Below are 27,186 nucleotides of genomic sequence, written 5' to 3'. Positions count from 1 at the left end.
GAAATATCCAACTATGATTTTGGATTTGTCTATTTATTCTTTCAGTTCTATCCAATTTCGCTTCCTGTATTCTGAATCTGTTATTAGATACATACACAATCAGGACTATTACATCTTCTTGATGAACACGCTTTCTCGTTACGTGTTTATAGCTTTCATCAAATGAGGAAAGTCTCTGACTGCCATTTCTGCAAATAATGTTTTCTTTACTTCCTCCTTCTTCGACTCCAATTACAAATACACGTTAGGCTTTGTGTTGCCCTATAACTCATTGATACCTTGTTAACTCTTCATTCAATTATTATTATTTTTTTTTTTTTTTTTTGCTTCATTCTGCATGGTTTCTTTAGATATGTCTTTTTCACTGATCTTCTGTGGTTAATCTCATTCACTGGATTTGTTTTTCATATAACATATGCTTCATTTCTAGATGCCACACGATGTCTTTTTTTTTTTTTATCCTCTATTTCTCTGTTCATGATGATCATGCTTTCCTCTATCTTCTTAAATATGTGGAACATCTTGATAATAGCTGTTTTCAAGTTCTTGTCTCCTCATTCTATCATCTGGGTCATTTCTGGTTTTGTTTCTATTGATATGTTTCCTGGTTATAGGTGGTATTATCCTGCCTGGTAGTTTTGGCTGGATGCCATACACTGTGGATATTACGGTGCTGGATTTTACTGTCTTCCTTGACTGCTCTTTGTTCTGGGATGCTGTTACTTTGTTTTTCTTCTTTGTTTTTGGGGGGAGGCTTTTTTTGTGGGGGGGGGATGCTGTTACTTTGAATCATTTGATCCTTCTAAGATTTTTAAAGCACTTTGAGGACATGCAGAGAAGGCCTTTAGCATAGGGCTACTTTGACCCAGGAGGTCTCTACTCAATGCTGCACATCTGGCTGAGAAGAACACAAACTAGGCATGGCCTTGGATTCCAAGAATTATTCCAAATGCTGCTTCCTCGTGGTCCTCTCTCTGGCCTCAGTGGTTTCCTCAAACTCCTGCACAAATCAGGAAGCAGCCTAAGACTCAGAGGCCCCTTCTGCAGATCTCTGGAGTTCATCCTCTGTGTATCTTACTCCTCTTCAGTCATTTTTCTAGCGAATTCTAGAAATTGTGGCCTCCCCAGGTTTTAATACTGTCTTCTCAGTTCAGTGCTGGGCTCCCTGTCCCTGCACCATGACTTGGACACCCTGGGTTAGGTCAGTCTTGGGGAGCACTTTGTTTCCTTCCCCTCGGGGATCACTGTCTTTCATGGACAGCCTGCTGTCCAGTGTCTGAAAATCAGAGTTTTTTATATTTGTCTGGTTTTATGGCTATTTAACACAGGAGGATAGCTGGTCTCCATTCCTATCATGGTCCTAAGTTGAAGTCCCCATAGTGTTTTGCCGTGTCGATTCTCATATGGCACCTTCTGACTTTACTGTTGTTGCTTCTCTCTAATCACTCATCTTTCTCACCAGACTGTAAGCTCTTAGGGCCTAGGGACTAGGTCTTGTTTATGAATTGTGTCCTGTACGTGGCCAGCACAAGAGAAGTCAAGTGAATAGAATGGGCAGATCAAGATAGATAAAAGAAATGAGATAGAGAGGTGCTCAGAGTGGAGCACCTTGAAATGTTTCAACTATGAAACTTGTTTATCTGGTCGTGTGCTGTGACTTCCTAGTATTCAGACTCTGGCAGGACCGTAACTGCCAGGAACCAACCTCCTTGCCAACAAGAGCCCAGTGTCAGTCAGTCTGACAATGCAGGTTCTTGAACCCTGGCCAATTCCCATCAGACCTGTCTGCTGAAGAGTTAAGAACTGACTCTAATTAGGCAGCGTTAATTCTCTAAGACAAAAGTCTCACCATGCGCAATGAATACGCTGGCTGTAAAACTCCAAGATGGCAAATCAGCATTCCCCCAAAGGCACTGATTTTAGAACCAGAAAGATCTGAAATCTGAATCCTAGGTGTGCTGCTTACCTGCTGTGCAAACCTAGGTAAGTTGCTTGACCTACCTGAACTTTAGCTTCCTTATAAAATGGGGGTAACACCTAATATCTTCTCTAGATGAAGACAACCCAGTATACAGTTAACCCTTAATAAATGATAGTATTGTAGGTTTAATTAGGATCCTTTAAGCAAAGATAGAAGTCAGGTAAAATGCATCAGTAGCCACCTGGTAACACTACCCCCAGGGAGAACATTTACTTGGAGGCCACCCAACGTGCAAATATGCACTGGGCAGGACACTTTGCCTAATAATTATAAACCACAGGCCGAGGGATGCCAAACAATCTGTTTTCTAGCTTACTGGCTGTTTCTTCTAGGGGTGTGCCTGTCCGTCTGTCTGTCTGTGCCTCAGACACAGAGAACCACAATCATACTCAGGTACTAAAAAACAGTTGGCAGGTACTGGGACACTTAAATTGGCTGGAAGAAGAGAGGGAATATATGTTTGGCGGGAAAAATTGAGGGGAAAATGGGTACAAAAAGTTCTGACAAGATGCTAATAAAATTTTTCAAACTACTAGGTGCCTTTCTTTTTTTTTTTTTTTAAATTTTTTTTTTTCAACGTTTATTTATTTTTGGGACAGAGAGAGACAGAGCATGAACGGGGGAGGGGCAGAGAGAGAGGGAGACACAGAATCGGAAGCAGGCTCCAGGCTCTGAGCCATCAGCCCAGAGCCCGACGCGGGGCTCGAACTCCCGGACCGCGAGATCGTGACCTGGCTGAAGTCGGACGCTTAACCGACTGCGCCACCCAGGCGCCCCTAGGTGCCTTTCTTAATACATATTTATCAGAACTTCTGGAACAGGCAGCTTAAGGCTGAGCACTTTGAAAACACTGAGATTTACAAGAGGGCCATCGAAATATTTTAAGAAGTAAACAGGAAAGGTTCAAAGAATGTTTAGAGAACAAATGTTTTCAGCTCAAAGAAGAGAAGGTTCAGGAATAGTTAAGATGACTCCTGGCAAACACAGGAAGGATTATGCAAAAGAAGGGGGTGGCCACCTGTCCTCTCGCCCTAATGATGAATAAAATGAAAAGAAATGGACTCAGTTGTGACAGAAGAGGCCCACTCTAATGGCTATTAAAAATAGAAACAATTTTCTAAGGGACAGTGTGAGATTTTTTTCCCCCTGGAAATCTTCAAAAATAGAGTAGACGTCCACTTTTCTAAGGATAACAGAGGTACCATGTTGGTGAGGCGCTTTCCTGGGGTCTGAAAGATTCCCTGCTATGCTGTTTCTTATTCACAGTCCACCAAGGGGCACAATCAACAAAGGGCTTGAGCTTTTCCTCTCTCTCTTTTTTTTTTTAAATTTGTTTAATGTTTGTTTATTTTTGAGAGAGAGAGAGACAGAGAGAGAGAGAGAGACAGCATGAGTGGGGAAGGGGCAGAGAGAGAGGGAGACACAGAATCGGAAGCAGGCTCCAGACTCTGAGCTGTCAGCAGCACAGAGCTCGACGCAGCGCTCGAACCCACTAACTGTGAGATCACGACCTGAGCCGAAGTTGGACGCTTAACCGACTGAGCCACCCAGGCGCCCGCCCCACTGAGCTTTTTCTCTCAAGAGTGGGGTGGGTCTGGATGGAGACCACACACCTGCTTTCACTTGGGTTTCTGTAGAAAGGGCCCCGTGCAGAGTGTCGGGAGGGGGGGGTTCCTTGGAGTGCACAGATAGGTGAGAGGGGGAAGGACATAAACTGGCCTGGCTGGCAGAAGTGTGAGAGGTGACAGGTGTGCTTAGAGCAACAAGGAAACATTTTTCTCTCCAAGGTGACAGATAGAACAATGGACTTTTAATGATAGAAAGCAACTGAATTTCCAAGGTGTCTATGAAAAACAAAAGCTGAATCTAAAGCCACAATATGATGGTTTGAAACCACTACTGTCTGTCCCAGACCAACAGAACCGGGCACTTAATTCTACGAGCCCACGGCAGGGCAGCAGCTGAGGACGGTCTCCCTTTCCCGGCACTAGCAAAGGTAACAGTTTCCTTAGACAATAAAAAACAAGCAAACTTACTCACTTCTCTAGTTTCTGCGATTCCATGAAAATCACTCTAAGGCTGGGTCAAATAACTGGGTCAAATCCACAGTCATGAACAAACTGCCCTCTGGATTCGAGGCACAGAACTTGAGGTGGCAACTGGTAGCATAGCAGGTGTCCTGGAGGGTTCCAGAACTAGAACACGAGGCTTTGGGGTCTGCAGTGGGGCACTGGTGCAACTGAACCTCGAGGAGAAGCAATGGCCAAAGGTGCGTTTCATACGTGATTTGCTGTCAGGAAAGACATTCTCCAGCTGCCTTTCTAGTAGCTGTCAAACTCCAGTAGCTGTGAAACCGCCTCACAATGATTCCCACCTGAAGTAAAAGCTCCAGGATGGGGCCCCATTAAGATCTAAAAGCCCCCCAAACAGGGCTTTTGCTGTACCGTATGCCCCTAGCAGCACCGGGTTTGTTACAGCCCGCTCCTCATTGTTGAAAATGACTGCCCAGGGGCGCCTGGGTGGCTCAGTCGGTTAAGCGTCCGACTTCGGCACAGGTCACGATCTCGCGGTCCGTGAGTTCGAGCCCCGCGTCGGGCTCTGGGCTGACAGCTTGGAGCCTGGAGCCTGCTTCGGATTCTGTGTCTCCCTCTCTGTGTCTCCCTCTCTCTGCCCCTCCCCAGCTTGCGCTCTGTCTCTCAAAAATAAATAAAATGTTAAAAAAATGTTTTTTTTAAAAAAAGAAAAGAAAATCACTACCCAAATCAGTTTTTTGACGGTTTAGCTAGTAGGCCTCACATGTGTTAGTGCAAGAAAAAAAAAAAAAAAAGGTTGAGAACCATCACTCTTATACACTTTGTATAAAGGGAAAGAAATCAGGATACCAAAGGGACCCTTTTCTTGCAGCTATGTTTGCACAGCCACAAATATATAAAAATGCCAAAGCTTCCTAAAGCTGTTTTGTTCACACTTTATATAAGAATGAGAAGATGTCAGGCATCACCAACTGTGAACACTACTCATATTGTTGCTGCTGTTATCAGGGTGCCCTGGGAGTACGGATGGAGGTGCTGAGGGTGCCGTTAGAACCAGCGTCTCTGACCTCTGATCTGTGATTGGCTGGAACGGGGAGTGCAATCTGTAACCCTGGATGGAGTTTCTCTCTGCAGAACTACATGGTCCTCCCCATCAGCAAATAAGCAACTCTAATACCAGCGTTGCAGCCCAGACGCCCCAGATGGTGGCTTAATCACCCGCAAGAATTAATAGCGCACCTCTAAGCACATTATTCACCCAGAGAACAGTTTAGGCAACGGGCAAGATTCTGGCCCATTATGCTCCACACAATCGCTAAATAATATGCAATCATAGAAATGAAGCATGGCATATGGTAATCTCTCCACGATATTGGGATTCATTGTAATAAAAGCGCCGTTCAGAACCCTTATGTAGAAATCTGAAAGGCTTACCTTTCTTTTCTGGAAGGAACATCACAATAAGACAAGCCAGTCCTCCTAGGCACAGAAATGCTGCTAAGGTCCGCTTCCGGCCACACCTAAACAATGGAAAGAAATGACACATTTCTCTTGGGGATCTTGTAAACGCATCTGCGGCTTCTCCTGAACCTCCTTCCTGAAACGTCCCCAGTGGCATTATATACGTTCGTCTTTGATTAAGGAATGGGTGGCAAATGGGACTGACCAGGACATAGAATATGTGACCATCACAACGCAAAGAACTAGCTGGATGGCAGCATCAAACGACGTGTGCAGGAGAAGAACAGAGAATCGCTCTGTTCCTGAGGGTTCGCTCTGTTCCGGGTGGTTCTGAATGCTTTCTGTCGAGCATTTTACTTAGTCCTCAAAATAAACCTATAAGGCATGTGCTGTGCCTTCCATCTTCCAGAGAATGAAAATAAATAAAACACGGCGAATGGAGTCTCCTAACTCACTTCCTTTCCCCGGTACTGAAATCTTGAGCACTTCAGATTTTATTTTATTTATTAAAAAAAAAATTTTTTTTAACGTTGATCCATTTTTGAGAGACAGAGAGACAGAGCATGAGCAGGGGAAGGGCAGAGAGAGAGGGAGACACAGAATCCGAAGCAGGCTCCAGGCTCTGAGCTGTCAGCACAGAGCCGGATGCGGGGCTTGAACTCATGAACTGGGAGATCATGACCGAAGTCGGAAGCTTAACCGACTGAGCCACCCAGGCGCCCCAAGCACTTCAAATTTTCAACACTGTAAAACAAGCCCCTCTCTCTTAAAAATGCAAACTGAAAATAATTTCTTGTTAGTACGTCAGAATCAAGTGAAATTTATGGCACGCCTTATGAAGGGAAATCATTTTCAAGGAAGAGCTTGAGGCTTGGGCGAAAGACACTGGCAGTGACAAGCCTCCCTTCACGAGGAGCCTATGACCCGCTAGGTCCCCTGCAGGACCTTTGGTAGCACCTGTAACTTTTCTGACAATTTTGCCAGGGAATTTTATAATCCCTAGTTTGAAGGTAAGTACAGCTTACTGAGCTTGTTAAGGCCGTAAAACTAACACGTGGCTAGGACCAGATTTGAATTCAGTGGCAGCGGCTCGGAGACAGGACAGGATGTGGGTCCCCAGGTCACACTGTGCTTCATGTAACACCAGTACTGAACGCCCTTCAGCGGACAGGTACCACGCTAGGCAGGCAGTGGGGAGGCAAAGCCACACAGGGAACTCCCGTGGATGGCACCCTTCTAAACCTTCAGTCGTCCTCGGAGGTGCGCATGGGCAGCTGTGACAGCATAGAGGAGGGGCATCTGGCACACCGGAGGTGTTGGGGACGGATTTCTGAATTTGCAGCCTGACTCGGCTCTTGGACCAGCATTGACCGCAAGCTTGGTCACTAACAGAGAGGTCGGCAGAGACAACTGGGACCGCCCCCAGAGAAAGGGTTCCACTGAACAGAATCCAAACTTGCCCTTTGGAAGGCACTAAGCATGCCATTCACGACAACATCACCAAGGAATGCTGTTTTGCTTTGAGTGATGGTTTCTGGGTAGTGGGACAAGGCACGATCCAGCAGATTCCTGGTTCGTACAGAATGGGGTTTTCGGTTGTACTGGTCAGGCGCTCAGGAACAGAAGTGACCCCAGGAAACTGAGGAAAAGGTACTTTGTCAAAGAGTTTTGAAAGGGCCTTGTAAAACTGCCCACTGACAATGAGAAGCAAAAGCAGGGTGTATTCCTCCCCTCAACAAAGTCGAGTGGGTCTTAAGAGGGAAGAAAAGTCTTTCCAGGCCCTCCAGTTCTATGCCTTGTGAAGGAATGTGCATGTGACAGGGGCTGGGTCCATGGAGTTCTATCTACACAGAGCCAATACTCCTATCTGTTGGGGCTCACACATGACACACAGGCTACTCAAAAACCTTCTGGTGGTAGTGCCTTTGGATTGAAAACCTACGTAAAAACTCACAAACATGAAACCCAAGAAATGCCACCCTAAAAAATGAATTCTAACTGCATTTGGTCTGAGAATAAATCACCATCGAGTGCTTAACAGATACTAGCTGTGGACAAAGACAAAAATCTTTATTTATGGATATAAGAGCATGTGTATGTATGTATTCTACGTAGTACACTTCATACTCGTCTATACTCACCATTTTTGGTTAATCAAGTAGATGCAGATAGGGTAAGAAGGAATCTCTATGAGGCCAGACAGGGCCAGGTTGGCATAAATATTTCCGCCGAGATCACCTGCACTCAGAGTGAGGCCATAATACACCAAGCTGCACACAAACCTGCGGTTGGGGGTAAAAGACAAGAAGGACAACAGAACAAGTACATTAAGAATCTGCCGGGGAAGATTCGATCACTGGTTCAGTGTAATGCCACGTGTCGTAAGCAGCGAGCTTGACATTCCCACTGACCTTCCTAATCCCGATCGAAATTTTTACTAGGAAAAAATACAAACGTAAGGGGCCTTGGAAATGATCTGTGCTGCGCTTGGATGCTCTCTAAAGCAAATGAGTGGTCAGCTGCTGAAAGAGCAAACACGCTGACCTGTCATCAAGCATATCTGCATTTAATAGAAGACAAGGACGATTCTTACTTTAATGCAGCAGTTACCGGAACCCTTGCCGTAGGTGACTGCTGGGTCAAGATGACTCTAGAGAAGAACGCCCGGGGGGAAAGCCAAGAGAGGACGGTGTTGAGAACATGCACTGAGAAGCGACTGGAGTCGGTGGTGGTGACCTGTATAGGCCAGAAATGACTGGCACTGCACCCCCCTGACCAGGTTCTTGACCCCGCCTGACATTCAGCAGGTGTATGTGCTGTAGACACCCAGACAGGAAAGGGAAGACCAGGGGACAGCAGAGGAAGGACGCTTTAAAAAGCCACTAGTTTATTTCTTTTTTTTTTTTTAATTTTTTTTTCAACGTTTATTTATTTTTGGGACAGAGAGAGACAGAGCATGAACGGGGGAGGGTCAGAGAGAGGGAGACACAGAATCGGAAACAGGCTCCAGGCTCTGAGCCATCAGCCCAGAGCCCGACGCGGGGCTCGAACTCACGGACCGCGAGATCGTGACCTGGCTGAAGTCGGACGCTTAACCGACTGCGCCACCCAGGCGCCCCAAAAGCCACTAGTTTATTTCTGCATGCCGTTACTGCAATACATAGGGAGAGCCTCCTGGGTGGCAGGCACTGAGCCAACCTCTCAAGGTCTGGGAACCGAGGAACCCAGGAGTTTTAGTGTTTATTTATTTTTGAGTGAGAGCGTGCACAAGCAGGGAAGGGGCAGAGAGAGGGAGACAGAGGGTCCAAAGCGGGCTCCATGCTGACAGCAGAGCCCTGATGCTGGACTCGAACTCAGGAACCACGAGATCATGACCTGTGCCGAAGCCGGACGCCCGACTGAGCCACTGAGGCGCCCCAAGCCCAGAGGCTTTAAATAAGCGAAGCAAAGTACCATCCTGAAGCCCCAGGTTGAGGATTTCTCAGACAGAGTGAAGGAAATAATACAAACTTGTGTGCCTAGGAAACTGCATTATTAAAAATAAAACAGAACAGAACATACAAAAATAAAACCCTGAAACTAGGCTTAGTAGTAGATGAATATGTTTCCTAACCATACGTTTCTATTAAATGTACTACAGGTTTTGGGAGCATATCAGTTTTTACATTTTGCAATTCACTTTGACAGGTGTTTATTCCGGGGACGTTTCCATTTGCTTCCCTTTAATTTTCCTCAGAACAAATCCGATGAGCTGTGGCGTGATGAGATCAAACAGGAAAGGGAAAGCTTTCTTTCCATCTCTGCCAAAACAGCAAAGTGGGCCAAGCGCCCTGGGCTATTAAGAAGGGGCTGCAGTGGACAGGAGACGTGTGGGGGATGGGAAGAGGGGACCCTGGAGCTCGACTGCTTGGTGGGTCATCCCTTCCTGGCAAATGAGCCAGGGGTGCCAGCTACTTCCCATTACCTCTCACTGGGTGAGCTGTCACTCGTGTTCTAAGGATGATGAGCAGTGTCGGAGCCAGGATGTCATGAGTAAGGATGCAAGGGGTCACTGAGTTGTCTGTGTTCCCTGCCTCCCAGAACCCTGTCTGTAAGCAGTAAGCTAAACAGATTTAAACCCATGCAGTTTTCTAAAGTATTTTTAAAATCCTTTGTACCTGCAGTAGATACCCTCCTCTGACAGGTGTACCTATCAGTGTGTTCACTCTGCATTTAAAATAGAAATCCCAGGGGCGCCTGGGCGGCTCAGTCAGTTAAGCATCCGGCTTCGGTCATGATCTCGTGGTTGGTGGGTTCGAGCCCCGCGTCGGGCTCCGTGCTGACAGCTCAGAGCCTAGAGCCTGCTTCAGATTCTGTGCCCCCCACCCTGGGCTCTCTGCCCCTCCCCACTTGTATTCTCTCTCTCTCTCTCTCTCTCTCTCTGTCTCCCTCCCTCTCAAAAATAAACATTAAAAACTAATAATAATAAATAAATAAAATAGATATCCCGGTGAAGCAATTCCCACCATGGAAACACACATACGTATTTAAACCCAGTTGTGATGGCAGCAAGTCGGGCTCAAATAAAGCCCAGTTCAGGACACACGAGGCATCTGGTGCCCTCTCGTGGGGAGGGAGAACGGGGAGAGCACGGGCAAGGAGGGCCTATGGTCCCAAGGTGGGCACTATGCTTGGGAGCTTCCTTAATGGCAAGTTGGTCATTGGGATGCATAATTACAGCTATTAAAATCATCTTGACCCTTTTTATGGGCCCAAGCAAAGTTCAAAATGCTTGCATAATATTTAACGGTATATTTAGGGCATCAAAGAACTGTTGAAAAAGGAACCACTGTGGGGAGTAACCAGAAGAACAGATGTGAAACACAGAGGTGTGATTTTACTCCCGGGGAAGGGCTTTCTTCAATGACAGACCCACAGAAAAGAATTCGGAATTTTATGGCATCTTCAGAAAGAACAGCAGTACGTGGAATGACTCTGCTTCTGTTATTGCATATTTTAGCATTCGGAGCCCAAGGGGAAGAGGTTTATTTGAGAAGAACTCCTGTGGCTGTGTAAGATATAAAATAAGCGGGGACGGGGCGCCTGGGTGGCTCAGTCGGTTGAGCGTCCGACTTCGGCTCAGGTCATGATCTCACGGTCTGTGAGTTCGAGCCCCGCGACGGGCTCTGTGCTGACAGCTCAGAGCCTGGAGCCTGCTTCCGATTCTGTGTCTCCCCTCTCTCTGCCCCTCCCCCACTCACACTCTGTCTCTCTCTCTCTGTCAAAAATAATTAAACATTAAAAAAAATTTTTATAAAATAAACAGGGACGCTCTCCCTGGCTCCATGTCTGCTTTGTTGGTTTGTTCATCTGTTTTTTATCCCCTGAAGGCCAGACTCCAGAAGTTAACATGCCTCGAAAGAACAAACAACCTTAAAACAAGAAGTAAATTATCCTCAAGAAGAAGGCAGAGGGTTTGACTGCCTATATGGCATGCAAATGCTGAGTTTTACGGAGCCCTAAGCGCCAGCACATATTTTCTAAGTGTTTGCACTCGGCCGAACCTCAAATTAGTTGCTCCTGTTCTGGGTTGTCAGGCTTGGCTTTTAATGGTTCCCTTAATCTCCACACCTCCAAGCTTGGGTCCCCCGGTGAACACTTATTATCCATCTGCGATATTCCAGCACTGTGCTGGGTCTGTGGGGAAGGTGGCAGTGGGTGTGACCTGATCACACAGGTGGCAGCCAGGGAGAATCACGATATGGAAAAATATATTCACACCTTCTTGTTCTCAATCTGCTGTTCTTTACAGCTGTGTACCTAAGATCACTTTCATATAAAATTATTCTCCTTGGGGAGGCTGGGTGGCTCAGTCGGTTTAGCGGCGGACTTCAGCTCAGGTCATGATCTCATGGTTCGTGAGTTCGAGCCCCACATCAGGCTCTCTGCTGTCAGCGCAGCTCCTGCTTGGATCCTCTGTCTCCCGCTCTCTCTGCCCCTCCCCTCTCTCTCTCTCTGCCCATCCCCAGTTAGTGCGCTCTCTCTCAAAAATAAAGATTTAAAAAAATAGTAAAAAATAAAATAAAACAATTCTCCTGAATCCCCACATGAAAATGTAGGTCTCGCACAGCCTTCAAGGCAAATACGTACCAACCACAGCACAGCAGTCCTTTTAGGCCAGTAAATATGATGCTCACACCCAATACTGGACCCAATAACATCGATGGCACCCTAGCAGAGGCTGCAGGCATACCGAGGAGATGTTGCGGGTTACGTTCCAGAACACTGTAATAGCCATAAAGCGATGATCGCAGTAAAGCAAGTCAAATAAACTTTTTTGTTTCCCAGTGCGTGTAAGTTATGTTGACACTATACTGTAGTCCACTACGTGTGCAAAAGCATTATGCCTTAAAAAGCAATGCACCTACCTAATTAAAAATATTTTGTTGCTAAAAAATGCTAACCATCATCTGAACTTTTAGCAGATCATCATGTTTCTGCCGGCGGAGGGTCCTGCCTCGATGTGGATGGCTGCTGACTGATCGAGGTGGTGGCCGCCAAAGGTTGGGTGGCTGTGGCCATTTCTTAAGACAGCAGTGAAGTCTGCCACCTTGATTGACTCTTTCTTTCACAAACAATTTCTCTACAGCATGTGATGCAATTTGACAGCATTTTGCCCACGGTAGAACTTCTGTCAAAATTGGAATCTAACTTCTCAAACCCTGCTGCTGCTTTATCAACTAAGTTTCTGGAGCATTCTAAATCCTTTGTCGTCATTTCGACAGTCCGCACAGCATCTTCACCAGGAGCAGATTCCATCTCAAGAAACCACTGTCTTTGCTCATCCATCACAAGCAGCTCCTCATCCGTTCAGGTTTGATCATGAGGTTGCAGCCATTCAGTCCCATCTTCAGGCTCCGCTTCTAATTCTAGTTCACTTGCTGTTTCCGCCACATCCACAGCTACTTCCTCCACCGAAATCTGGAACCCCTCAAAATCATCCATGAGGACTGGACTCAATTTATTCCAAATTCCTGTTAATGTTGATATCGTGACCTCTTCCCATGAATCACAAACGTTCACAATGGCATCTAGGAATAGTGAATCCTTTCCAGGAGGTTTTCCATTTACTTTGCCCAGATCCATCAGAGGCATCACCATCGATGGCACCGATATCCTTACGAAATGTATGTCTTAAATAAGATTGAAATTACTGAAAGTTGAAATTACTCCTGGATCCATGGGCTGGAGAAGGTTGTATTAGCAGGCATGAAACCAACATTAATCTCATTGCACATCTCCATCTGAGCTCTTGGGTGACAAGGTGTGTTATCAATTAGCAGTAATATTTTGAAAAGAATCTTTTTTAAAATCATTTTTAAGGTTTACTTATTTATATTGAAAGAGAGAAAGAGAGAGTGAGCATGTGTGACAGTGGGGGAGGGGCAGAGAGAGGGGGAGAGAGAATCTCAAGCAGGCTCCATGCTGTCAGCTAAGAGCCCCACATGGGGCTCGATCTCACGAACCGGGAGTTCATGACCTAAGCCGAAATCAAGAGCTCAACTCCCAACCAACTGGGCCACCCAGTCACCCTAGAATCTTTTTTTCTGAGCAGTAGGTCTCAATGGCGGGCTTAAAAATTTAGTAAACCGTACTGCAAACAGATGTGCTATCATCCATGCTTGGTTATTACATTTACAGAGCACAGGCAGAATAGATTTAGCATAATTCTTTTTTTTTTAAGTTTATTTATTTATTTTGAGAGCAAGATAGAGAGAGAGTGTGAGCAGAGGAGGGGCAGAGAGAGAGGGAGAGAGAGAGAATTCCAAGCAGGCTCCACCCTGTCAGTGAGGAGCCCGACGCGGGGCTCGAACTCACAAACCGCAAGTTCATGGCCTGAGCTGAAATCAAGAGTCCGACACTTAACCGACTGAGCCACCCAGGCACCCCCAGATTTAGCATAGTTCTTCAGGGCCCTAGAATTTTCAGAATGGTCACTGAGCACTGGCTTCCACTTAAAGTCACCAACTGCATTAGCCTCTAGCAAGAGTCAGCCTGCCCTGTGAAGCCAGGCATTGACTTCTCCTCTCTAGCCATAAAAGTCCTACATGGCATCTTCTTCCAAACGAAGCCTGTTTCATCTACGTGGAAATCTAGTGTGTAGTGTAGCCACCTTCATGAATGGTCTTAGCTGGATCTTCTGGAGAACTTGCTGGAGCTTCTACACTAGCACCTGCTGGCTGCTTCACTGTGCACTTTTATACTGTGGAGATGGCTTCTTTCCTTAAACCTCATGATCTAACCTCTGCTTGCTTCAGACTTTCCTTCTGCAGCTTCCTCACCTCCCAGCCTTCATAGAATGGGAGAGAGGGTGTTGCTCTGTACCAGGCTTTGGCTTAAGGGAACGTTGTGGCTGCTCTGATCGTCTCTCCAGACCACTCAAACTTTCTCCGTATCAGCAATCAGGCTGTTTTGCTTTATCATTCATGTGTTCACTAGAGTGGCTCTTCTCACTTCCTTCCAGAACTTTTCCTTCATTCACAGTGTGGCTAACTGGTCGGGAAGCCTAGCTTTTGGCCTACCTTGGCTTTCAACCTGCCTTCCTCAAAGCTGCGACATTTCTAGCTTTTGACTTAAAGTGAGAGGTGTGTGATTCTTCTTTTCATTTGGACACCTGGAGACCACTGTAGGGTTATTAACTGGCCTAATCCCAGTATTGTCATGTTTCCAGGAGGAGAGGGGTCCCAAAGAAGAGAGATGGGGGAACGGCCAGTCGGCGGAGTCGTTGGAACACACACAACATTTATTAGGTTTACTCTCTTCTCTAGGTGTGGTTCGTGGTGCCCCAAAACATCACAGTAGTAACACTAAAGAGCACTGAGGGGCGCCTGGGTGGTGCAGTCGGTTAAGCGTCTGACTTCAGCCAGGTTACGATCTCGCGGTCCGTGAGTTCGAGCCCCGCGTCGGGCTCTGGGCTGATGCCTCAGAGCCTGGAGCCTGTTTCCGATTCTGTGTCTCCCTCTCTCTCTGCCCCTCCCCCGTTCATGCTCTGTCTCTCCCTGTCCCAAAAATAAATAAACGTTGAAAAAAAAAAAATTAAAGAGCACTGATCACAGATCACCATGGCAAATGTAACAATAATGACAAAGTTCGACACAGAGCCGTGAAGCGAACAAATACCGTTGGAAAACGGTACCAACAGACTCGCTTGCCGCAGCGCTGGCACACGCCTTCCACCGTAAAAAACGCGGCATCTGAGAAGCATAGTAAAACGTGGTACGTCTATACGGTACGCAAGTACTGCCATCCACTTGACCCCTTCCCACGTCATTCTGCAAATGGGACCATCTTCAGTCGTTCGATGCAATTTACATGGATGCCGAGAGCATTCTGAGAGGCAGGTAGGAATGAGCTATTCAAGTGGCTTCAGGTCCGTCATTTCACACTCCCAGGATCCCATCAGGGCAAGGAACAACACCGCCTACCCCCGTGAGTGAGTGAGTGAGTGAGTGAGTGAGTGAGTGAATGAGCGGGAACGCCACAGAACGTGCTATCTGACCACTCGATGCCAAACCAAAGTTGGTATTTTAAACTCCTATTTAGAAACTCTTCTGTTTCTAATATGTTTTCTTACTTTCCTTTTTTTTTTAGAGGTGGGGGAGGGCAGTTCTTAAATATTTACATTAAATAGCTCAGAAGCACAGATGTGCTTCTGCTGTCTGTTTATTCAAGTTCAGTGGACCTGCTGTCAGGCCCCATCGGTTCCTCCTGGACAGGGAGGGTGCTACAAAAGCAGAGGTGAGCACGACGCAGGCATCAAGACACAAAACTTGTTTTCATGAAAACGTCAGGCTGACAAATCAGGTTACGTTTTCTGTCGCCCTGTAGAAGGACGTCATCAACAGACCTCTAGCACCCTGAGTTGAAGATCAAGACAACACCCCCTAGATATAATTACCAGATGAACATCAGGGTCAGCGTGTGCCCCAAGAGGATCCGGTAACGGAAGAGATCCAGGAAACTTCCGGTCTCCCTGTAGCTCCTGCTGGCCGGATGTGTTAGTGAGAACGTACACTTGAGCTTGTGGTTCCTCTTGGCAATGAGGTACAGAGCCGCTTCAGCCTCACTCAGCCGACCCTGGGAGTATAACCAACGAGGTGATTCAGGAATGAATCTGAAAGAGACGTCATTAAAGGCTGTATATTCATATAGGTACACGGGCACAGGAAGGAGCATGTAGATTTCCTCACCACAACTGGATTCCACGTGAGGTTTAAAACCAACTCTCCCGGGGCGCCTGGGTGGCGCGGTCGGTTGGGCGTCCGACTTCAGCCAGGTCACGATCTCGCGGTTCATGAGTTCGGGCCCCGCGTCGGGCTCTGGGCTGATGGCTCAGAGCCTGGAGCCTGTTTCCGATTCTGTGTCTCCCTCTCTCTCTGCCCCTCCCCCGTTCATGCTCTGTCTCTCTCTGTCCCAAAAATAAATAAACGTTGGAAAAAAAAAAAAAATTTTTTTTTAAAAAATAAAAAAAAAAAAAAACCAACTCTCCCAATGACATGGGGGGGGGGGGGTCCCCTTCAACAGCGTGCCAGTGTTAAACAGTGGTCTGCTTTACGAATGGAAACCAAGAACACACTTCCAAAACAGCAGCCAAAAAAAAAAAAAAAAAAAAAAAAAAAAAAAAAAAAGTAAGCAGTATGCATTTCCTTTTGAATAAATTTTAATAGATAAATGGCAAGTTAAGCCTAGAATACTGAAAAATTCAAATTTTTCATAAAGCACAGGTCGGAGAGAGGGCTCTAAATCACAGCCATGTGTTAGAACAGTACCACAGAGTGAACAGGTGTTTAAGTTCTGACAAAGCTTCACAAGATAAAAATATTTATCGTCTTATCAGAAAAAAATTAACTTTTAAAAAGTGTTTTTAACATAGTGATATGTTATTAAGAAGGCAGAGATTATTTTAAGATTCTACATGAAAATTAAACAGGGTTTATCCCATCTCAACTACTTTTGAGCATTTCCACCTTCAAAATACTCAAATTAGCTGATACACTTGCTTTAATATGTCCTCAGGATATTTCCTGCCCCCCCCCCCCAAGATCTTAAAGAATAAAAGTCATCTCCTGGTTAACTTTCAGTTACATAACAACAATTCTTTTCTATTGAATACTGAATGTCAGTGATGTCACCACTGGTATTTTCCAATAGTTCCAAGACTTAACTATGATGTGTCTCCTATCACAGCCGTGTGCACACTTCTAGAGGACCGAGGACTTGTGAAAGGCCAAACTGTGATAGGAACACAGACACGCATTTAATAAATACAGCAGCCAGTGCCTTTTGACCTAATGTGACATTATTTGCCTAAAATGAAACTTCTCTAAGGAAACTTGGCTATTTAAGGTGCCTTTTGGAATTCGTGCCCTTCTGTAAGGGCAGTGAAGTGGCAACAAAACCTACAGAATTTGGAACTTCATGGACAGCCAGTCGGTCGATAACCATTTGTTGAGCACTTTCGATTTTGTATTGAGCTGTGTAGTAGGTGCTCAGAGGAAACAGAAAGGCACGAATTCTCCCAGAGCTTTGCTGCTGGACAGAGAATATCCATGCAGATCTGATTGTCAACAAAAGCAGGAACGTAGGCCATCCTTTATTTCCTTCTTTATTGCCCTCTGATTATTATTACTAATACACAAGGTGGATGATCGAGTAAAATATCGTTCTCTTGGAAGTTAGGTCTGCCGATCATCAAGTGGACCGACTGGCCCTATCCACAAGGCCGCTTACAAGGTACCACATAAACACCAGCTGAGTCTAAATGCAAATAAAAAAGAGCATAAATGAAGCCTAATGTGATGAATGTAGACAGTACACCTGGGAGAGATAAGTGAGCCACCAGAAGTCTATCATAATAAAAATCAAAAATGAGGAGAACTGGGAGGTAAGGAGAAAAAAAAAAAAAAAAAGACAAGGAAATAGCCAAAATACTAACAGTCATTATCTTTGGGTAATTTAGGTCATTTTTCCCTTCTCCTTAAATTCCATTGTTTCCAGAATTGTTGATAAGCGTTAATTATCGTTAAAATGTTTATAAATCGGGGCGCCTGAGTGGCTCAGTCGGTTAACCGTCTGACTCTAGCTCGGGTCATGATCTCACGGTCCGTGAGTTCAAGCCCCATGTCGGGCTCTGTGCTGACAGCCTGGAGCCTGCTTCAGATTCTGTGTCTCCCTCTCTCTCTGCCCCTCCCCTGCTCATGCTCTGTTTCTGTCTCTCTCTTTCAAGAAATAAATACATAAATAAGAATATATAATAATAATTATAATAAATAAATAAAATATTTATAATAAATAAATAAAATAATTATAATAAATAAATAAATAAATAATAAGAAATAAATAAACATTAAAATTTAAAAAATGTTTATAAATTATGGTTAAAGATGAGATGTGAGAGATATTGAGGCTTTGGAAATTTGAGTTAATCAAGTATTTCTACTTGGGAAAGCACGTATCTTGGGCACTAACTGAGGACCAGACATGTTCCCACATTTGGGGAAGCCAATGAGCTTTCTTATACAAAGGCTCACCTATCTGCTAATAGATGGACTTGGGAATGTAAATTCTGACACATGCAGATTTTTCATATCAAACAGCAAGAGGTGTTTTGAAAGAAAAAGCAGTCTTTGAACACACTGCCCTCTCAGTAGTGCTGGGGACAACTTCAGAAGCCACGGTGCTAATTTAACAATGTTGCCTCTGCTCGAAACATGTCCTGTGAATCTCTTAGAAGATGGAAAGTCTTTGTAAATTATGGGAGTGTGATTTTTTAAGTAAAGCTGCTCAAATCCAAGTACTGTGAAAACGAGGAATTTTTTAAACTAAGCGATAATGTTTCTAGGAAAAAACACAAGGTATGACCCTAAAAAAATGTGACATTTTCGTATGTGGCTGACAGCTAATTCTGAAGGCTGATTCCAGATGTTTTTGTGCCAACACCTGCCCAACGGATACGAGGGATCTTCTGTGGGGAAGGCCCTGGGCTTTGCTGCTGGGGGACACGTAGCCAAGCTGAGAGCCTGCAACCGTCAGGGAGCTCCTGGTACAGAGAGACGGGCTCCACTCCAGCACGAGGTGGAAATAACCCCACTCGAAGGGCATGGGTTTAGTGCTGCAGAATTCAGAAGCAAATGACTTGCAGCTAGAGGTGTGATCAGAAGTTTGGAGGGGGTGGCAATTTGAGCACTCCAGAAGGCTAGGAGTTAAACAGGAAGAAATGGAGAGAAGGGTGTTGAAGGGGCAGGTGCAGCAGTGAGTAGGAGGTAGGGAAGCAGGCCAGCGCCAGGTGAGTGCTGGAAACTCCATGCAGCCGGCTGTGTCTGGAACACAGGGTATGGGAAACAGGGTGGGAGAAAATCAGGGCAGATCAGCTGGAGGCCGACTGTGGGAAGGCTCGCATTCCAGGCCTATTTCAGTTTTACATGCTCTTTTCTCTCCGTTTCCTATTTTTTCCTGACCTGAATTCATTTCCCAGTGAGTAGATGTCCCCACCTAGCGCTGGGCCATAAACACTCTCCCGACTGAGCCAGCCAGACGCCCCACTGTTATATTCATTTTTGCGCTTAATTCTCTCATTTCAAAGGGAATACAGAAACAGACTGCAGCTCAACCCTCACCAAATCTCAATTAGTAGAACTTGAAGAAAGAACTACTACGTTAAAGATGTATCTGAAGGAAAATTCTACTACAGTTATCCCTCATTTTACGGCATAGAAGCTGGGACCGCTGGCTGAAAGTTTCATTTATTCCAAAGATTTTAATGGTTCAAATCAGAGGTCTGAAACCTCAGGAGACAGCCTTTCACAAGCACATTGAAACTTCTAGTGAAGTAAAATTAAAAACTCGAACTTCTTAAGCACATCATTAAACTGATGAAGTAAGAGATGAACCAAGTATTACTTTGCGGCTAAAGATCCGAATGCAGTACGGTATTTACAGGCAAAACTGGGTTCCTTAGCCCCAGCAAGATGGTCAGCATTTAATGTTAATTTTACGGAGAACTCTGTAAATGTCTCTGAAATATCTGCTTTATTGTTACCGGACTCTATTTGGGGAAAAATGTTAATAAATAACATTCCTGTATTCTATATTATGTGATACATATTATATAATAAACAATATTAATAAAGTGTCTGCTGTGGGGAAAAAGCACTGATAAGATAGCTCTACATTGGTGGCTCACCTCCCGCATTTAGAGCGCCACAGTGGGGCATCTGGGCAAGTTGTTTGGAGCGCCCTGCCCTGCCCAGGCATTGAGCCCATCCACCCTACGGGTTTCTGCCATATGTGAGAATCTTCCCGCGCCCACATTTAGAGGCCCTGAGATAATAGTCACGCGCAGGATAAAGAGGTGCCACTACGCATTGGATACGGATGGAGTGTCCTGTGGTATCGTACCTGGGCCATACACCTAGCACGTGATCTGATCCAGCCTGAAGATCTTTACGCTTGAGGCATTAGGTTAAAAAAGAAATGGGTACCCTGGGTCAACAACTCGAAGGTTCAAATATGGTCTACGGAGAGGTTACTTCGAATAAGGGATACCTGCATTCTGAATTAATTAAGCATCTCTCCTCCCAGCATCTGCCAAGCTTTGGAGCGCTTGTGGAATTTAGCTCTTCACCAAAGTCAGTTCAGGTAAACTCCTGAAAGGGAATAACGCCACTCATTGACCCGCATCCTCTTAAGACATTCCTTCTGCGTATTAAACCTCTTAGGGGAAAAACTACTTACAAAGATAGGAGGAAGACCACTGTTCCCTGCAGGTTAACCAGAACGGCGAGGGTCCTCCAGGAGCGGATGAAGTATCCCAACAGGGCATACTGGGCGATGCCAACCGCGAAGAAGAGGCCACCGATGGATCCTAATTCAGGGAAGAGACGCCTGTTACTGGACACGGCACCCTCCCCGTCACCCTCTCCAACCCAAGTCACAAGCCAATGCCTTCCTTGGGAGACATCAACAGGAAAGAAAATCCTACCCAAATATTGAGTATCAGATGATAAAAGTGGAAGAGAGGCCAGCAAGTTAGTGGAAAAGGAGGAAGGACAGGTGAAAAATATGAATGACATGTGGTCAAGATGACTTGTAAGGGTTTGTCCAAATGCCTTCTGCATTGAAGGCTGTGTTGACATCTGCCTGAGCATGTGCTGAAGCTTAGACGATGTTTTCCTGGATGGTGGTAAGGTTTTTAGGTCATGAGATGATTGCAGCAGTGGGACTTCATCTTATCACAGGGCTGTGCCTCAAATCCTTATTTTAAATCACAGGCTACTCCTCAGCTCTCCCAACTGCCCTTCCCTACTTCATTTATTATCACCAGATATATGATATTTTCTATTTGTTTCTTGTCTGTCTCCATGACACATGGATTTTCGCCAGCACCCTGATGGAAAAAAAATCAACCAGGGGATTGTTAAAAAAAAAAAAAAATCCTATGTTTTTTGAAATAAATGCTGAGACGGGAAGTAGGCCCACTAGCTTTGCTCAATATACTTGTGAATTTATACCTCGGACACACTTTTTATAATTACTACCATCACCATCGGTAGCGGTAATAGCTACTATTTATCGTGTATTAATAAATGTATTACATACATTGTCCTACAAAGCAGGTGCCATTGTGGACCACGCACAAAGAGGAAGCAGCACAGAGAGGTTGGATGCCACTGTTAGGGCATGGAGCTGTGCACAGCATGCCTGAGACCATACCCCGATCTGCCTGACTACAGAGCCTGTGATGCTATATCAATCCTCTCTCTCCGCCCTTCTGGGGAGAAGCAGGCTTCTGGGGGCAATCCACAGCAATGGGACGATCTTGTTACAAGACTTCTCTACGACGATCCCATAAAAGAAATGTTTACTTGGATTCTTGCCCACAGGCTTTCATTTTCTAGCAATGATGACTTGTAGGCTCTGTGCCCTGGTGAGGACAGAGCAAAGAAGGGAGAGCCGAGACAGCACCTTCAGCGTGTTCCGAGCATGTGGTCAGATAAGTAAGGGAGTGGGGACGCCATGATTTCCCTGGAAACTTAAGATAATCAACAGCTATTACAGGTTCATTACAGTGTATCAGACAGCACCTGGCTTGCAAGAGTAAGACTTTCTGTCCTTGCTCAGAACAGCTCCGAGCACTTGGTATCCACGGACAGCAAGGTAGGTGAAAGGAAGACAGCCCACAAAATGGGACTGTTTTAGAGGGGCTGAGTTCAGACCCCAGTTCTGCCACTTGCTGCTGTGCGACCTTGGGCAAATCACTAAATGTCTCTGAGCCTCACTTTCCTCATCGGTAAAACAGAAATAATACTACCTACCTCAAAGAGTAGTTGTTAGCTTCAGATGGAATAATGCATGCTATGCAAATGTTAGCTATACTATCCTGCTGTGACATAGGATGACATCTATTAACCTCCCCCCCCCCCCAAACAAAGCCATCTGGAAGCCTCCTGTGGTGAGTATCTGCTACAAAATATTGTCTACCTAGCACTGTGTCTAATTCCAAGAATATTCCTTCCCTCTTCTGGAGAGCGGACCTCTCTTTACTTCATCCCTGTGGTTCAAGTGGGGGCTGACCATCCTGGTCCCCCTCACTGCAGTGACCCCTGCTGGGCCACTCGAGCTCTTACCCAGGATTATTTTTTAAGTAGGCTCTACACCCAATATGGGGCTTGAACTCACAACCTCAAGACCTGGAGTTGCATGCTTCACTGACTGAACCAGCCAGGCACCCCTTACCCAGGATTTTAAATACTGTACTTGGTGGTGAAACCTGAGAGCTATAGGGTCCCATCCGTGACTGTGCAGCAGAAGCTTCTCAGGGAGGATGGGGGGCAGAGACGAGGAGCATCTGACTTCCTGGTTCCGGGCATCTCTGAGGCCTGGCTTGGGTATATTATCCAAATAATTTCCCTTTATATGCAGATGTTCAGCAGAGTTGAGTCTCCATTACTTACGATCGGTAAGAGTTGGTATCAATTGGGTATGATGGACAAGAGGAAATGATTCCAAGGGGTCTAGTTTAATGGCCTTAAAGACTGTGATGACCATGCACAGAGGTGCTGGAAGATGGAAAATGCAGGTGAAAGAAAGCAGTATTTTTATTTGAGGGTCCAACTGACATTCATATCTAATGTCCAGCAAGAAGCTGCACGTGTATGCCTGGAAATGACAATGGAGATAAGGTGTGGAGATGTAGGTGTGGTAAGGCTCTAGGTATTTGGTTAAAAAAATTAATGAAAAAAAGTGAACACTTCCAATCACCATTTTTGCATCTTGTAATTCTGGAGTACCATACTGGTGGTTTTATAACTGTTTGTGAGCCGTTAAATATTTATCCCAGTTTTCAGATGTCTTTTCTGTTTAAGTAATTTTCAAGCCTGCTATTTTTGCTCCGTTTGAACTAGTAAAAGCCAAATTTTGGCAGGTGAGACTTCATTTTTTTGTAAAGGGTGCCAGCGAACCACCCAGTTTTCAAGCAAAGCCACGAGGTTCCCCCGATTCCTTTCTCTCCCCACTCCGATCCTTCAGCAAGTCATTGTCCCACCAAAATCCAGCTCAAATGGACCTCCTCGCTGCTCCTCTCCCCGCACCTGTCTATGCCTGCATCACGTTTCGCGGGCCAACCACAACCACGTCCCGAATGACCCCTCAATTCCTCCTCTTGTCCCTCAACAGTCCATTCTCCACACCTCTGCCAGAGGCGTCTTCCTGTATCCTATGTGATCCTACCGCTCCACTATTTCATTCGCCCGCTGACTTCTCACTGCACTTTGAATACAAACGAATTTCTCATTTGGCCTAGCGCGGGGCCTATGTCATCTGGTCCCTCCAGCGTGTCTCTCCCCGGCCCACGGAATCAGTATTTAATAAAATACAGTAAGAAGGTGCCGGGAGAGGCGTGTCTAGGATCTCCTATGTCTGCGCCATTTTTCAGTTCAAGGTGAAAACAGTTAACGCCCTTCTGAGGAAACAGACCCTCTCAGAACAATCTGGAGACAATCTGTGAGGATGGGAGGCAAGCTCCGGCCCCAGGGGAGACTTTCTACAGAGCAATATGAATACAATGACTCATTCAAGGTCATACAGAACAAACCCTGGAACGCAAATCTAATGGTTAGGTAGTCCCAAGTCCAAGTGCATTTTTGGACTCTGGGGTTAAACTGGTGCCCAACAGGGTTTTCTGGGGCAGCTCACTATCTGCATTATGTACACGGAGTGAAGCAGTACCTGCGAGCGCCCAGTAGGCGGTGCCCACACATTCGTTCAGCAGGACAAAGGCCACCAGGGACATTCCTCCATTCATCACACCCACCAGGAAGCGAGTTATTGCAAAGAACTCATAGGAGGGGAAAACCCATTTGCAATGGCAAATAAGATGTCAAGAGCAAAACCTAGAATAAGAGGAACAGCGGTCAACAATCCAGATACAAGACAGCATTTGATCAAAGTAACAAATTATACTCATTACGTTTGGAAAGATAAGTCTTTGTAAGCTTAAATTTTCTGAGCCGTGCTCTTTTAAAACTGTAAAAGGAAACTGTAAAGAAAAACCGAAGTTTTTCGTTCTTTGTTACAAGTGGATATCTGTCCATCATGCACCGTTGTTATTCACAATAACGTTGGAAATGGAAAAATCCCAGCTCAGACTCAGCTTGTCAAGAGAACTCCACCGAGTCTTACACAACACAGTTGAACTGAACTGACACACAAGATATAAGGAAATGGATCCAGTACGCTGGTTCCATCTCTGTTCTCCTTAGAACCATGGTATAAATTAGAATTCAGGAGGTTCCGAAAGCACCATCATCTCTGAAAAGCTTAACTGAAATACATGGCCTTCCTCAGGTATGCTGCTGGTCCTTTTAACACGCTTTGCCAGAAGCAACTCTGGCTGCGGTGTGGCCTCCTGCCAGTGTAATAAAAATCAGTTCTGTATCCACAAGGCAATTTCCTGAGAACCTTAAGGAAATAGTCGCCTTGTTATTTCCCTGAGAACCTTCAGGAAATAAGTCCTCCTAGTCAGTTCATGAACAGTCTAACACGTTACCTGTGAGATAGACTTTTTTCCTCCCGAAGCGATCTGAAAGCTGACCAAAAGAGATAACTCCCACGAACACACCACTGAAGAAGAAAGAGCTTGCTGCGCTGACTTTGTAGGATCTGTTGGCAATTAAAAACCACTAGGGGAAGAAAAAACAAAAGGGACACTGAGATCACAGAAAAGACAGATGGACGGAGTTAGCTATTAAAAAAAAAAGAAAAAAAACCCACAACAGATGTACAACCAAAACTTGAACACTGGAAATTGTCTACTGCATGACTCATTACTAATCAGGATTTGGTAGGTCATCTACCTTGGATAATATCCAAGGAGATTTTGTCATCAGGAACGCTAGAATTCATTATTATAATGTGCTGCCACAATACTGTATATACATCTTATCACAACACTGAATACGGTATGAGGGCTACTTTTATATATGCATTTGGTGGCTACGTCCCTCTTCTTAAGCCCTTGTATTTTTTTTTTTAATTTTTTTTTCAACGTTTATTTATTTTTGGGACAGAGAGAGACAGAGCATGAACGGGGGAGGGGCAGAGAGAGAGGGAGACACAGAATCGGAAACAGGCTCCAGGCTCTGAGGCATCAGCCCAGAGCCCGACGCGGGGCTCGAACTCACGGACTGCGAGATCGTGACCTGGCTGAAGTCGGACGCTTAACCGACTGCGCCACCCAGGCGCCCCCCCTTGTATTTTTTTTTAAGTTTATTTATTTATTTTGAGAGATAGGACATGTGCATGTGGGAGGGGCAGAGAGAGAGGAAGAGAGACTCTTAAGCATGTTCCACACTGCCAGCATGGAGCCCAATGCGGGGCTCAAACTCAAGAACTGAGAGATCTTGACCTGAGCTGAAATCAGGAGTTGGATGCTTAACCTACTGAGCCACCCAGGTGCCCCCATACAATAGAACATTATGCAACCTTAAAAGGGAAGGAGATTTTGACAAGCTACGACAGAGATGAACCTTAACCTTATGCTAAGTGAAATAAGCAGACCAAAAAAAAAAAAAAAAAGACAAATATTGTAAGAACTTATTTATGCCTGTAATATTGTGATTTATAGTAAGAAACATATATTTGGTCTTCGTCCCCTATTCCTAGCACACAGTTCCTAAAAACCCTTTTAATTTCCTACAGAAATATTTAGTATTTAGTTTTGTTCCCAGTTCCTGAAATAATTTCAGAGCAATAAAGGAGAAATGGGTGTCCTTTGTTGTTTTAACAGCCTCTTTCAACCACACCTGAGTTTAATAAGATCACTTTTGGAAAGCTCCTGGTTGGGGGCTCATAGCCAGGGGAACCCTCCCCTATCTCCCACCCCCGCCTCTGGGAGGGGGTGAGGGACTGGAACTGCCGATGGCCAATAATTTAATCAGTTCCACCTACATAATGACACCTCCCTAAAAACCCAAAGGGACAGGGGTTCGAAAAGCTTCTCAGCTGGTGAACACGTGGAGGAGCTGGGAGAGTGGTGCCCTGGGAGGGCGCGGGAGCCTGCGCCCCTTCCCACCACCTTGTCCCGGGCATCTCTTCCATCAGGCTGTTCCCGAGTTATATCCCTTGGAATAAACCAGTGATTTGGTAAGATGTCTTCCTGAGTTCCGTGAGCCGCTCTGGCCAATTAATCTCTCCCGAGGAGGACATTGCAGGGACCTCTGATTTCCGGTGGACCAGAAGCCCAGGAAATGAAGCGGACTCGCATCTGGCGTCTGAAGGTGGCGGCAGGGTGAGCCTTGTGGAATCAGTGGGAATCAGTGGAATCTGATGCTACCTCCAGGTGGATGGTGTCAGAACTGAGTCGGGTTGTAGGACATCCAGCCGGTGAGGCGGAGCTGTGTGACGTGGGAACCTGCCTCGCCTGCCCCCACAAACCCTACCTCACGCATCTGGTGGCCAGAAGGGTCCATGGTGAAGTAGTTGACAGTAAAGGAGGCACAGGGGGAAGGTTTTTCCTTCACCTGGAGTAGTCAAAGCCAGAGACGGAAAGTCAAATAAGGGTTGCCAGGGGCTGGGCGAATGGGGAGTTACTATTTAATGGGAACAGGTTTTCAGTTTGGGATGATAGAAAAGTTCTCGAGATGGACAGTGGTGATGGTTGCATGACATGTGTATACTTAACACCACTGCACCCTCAGAACGGCCGAAGTGTTAACATTTTATGTTATTTCACCACAATAAAAAAAAAAAAAAAAAAAACCTTGAGTACTATTATCTTGTGGTCTAGGGAAACTTATAAACTTAAAGAGAAGGCAATCACCCCTGCTTAAAATGCTATTATATGAAACCCTGTCGGCTGCTGTGTAAGGTGATGTTTGGTTATAGAGGTAAAAGTGAACCTGCATCACAGAGACAGAGAAGCAGGAAATGCTTCTCTCTCCCCTTCGCCGCCCCCTCTCCTGGAGTCCCCGAAGACAGGCTTAGGAAGAGCCCCAACACGCAAGGAGGAGCCCCCCCTCGGCTGTCCCTTTGCCTCTTGGACCTCCCTTCCCACGCTCTGACAAGCAGTCCTCAAGGCTCAGAGCACATCTGACTTCTCTCTTCTTGTATGGCGATGGTGAAGTTCTTGACCACACAGCTTCTGGACATCTCTGTGCAGCAACAATAACAAAATTC

General features: G+C 45.6%; 1 protein-coding gene across 1 annotated transcript in view; it reads right to left on the bottom strand.

The window, feature by feature from the left end:
* SLC22A15 (solute carrier family 22 member 15) overlaps window positions 1-27,186 on the bottom strand; it is an 82,260-nt gene that overhangs the window by 15,607 nt on the left and 39,467 nt on the right. The window contains 7 exon segments of the mRNA XM_045478770.1: window positions 5,449-5,534; window positions 7,617-7,757; window positions 15,413-15,628; window positions 20,248-20,377; window positions 23,740-23,862; window positions 23,865-23,903; window positions 24,560-24,692. Coding sequence (XP_045334726.1) covers window positions 5,449-5,534; window positions 7,617-7,757; window positions 15,413-15,628; window positions 20,248-20,377; window positions 23,740-23,862; window positions 23,865-23,903; window positions 24,560-24,692 — 868 coding nt within the window.

This window comes from Leopardus geoffroyi, chromosome C1 (assembly GCF_018350155.1).
Source record: "Leopardus geoffroyi isolate Oge1 chromosome C1, O.geoffroyi_Oge1_pat1.0, whole genome shotgun sequence".
Taxonomy (NCBI): Eukaryota; Metazoa; Chordata; class Mammalia; order Carnivora; family Felidae; genus Leopardus; species Leopardus geoffroyi.
This window is presented reverse-complemented; position numbering and strand designations above follow the sequence as displayed.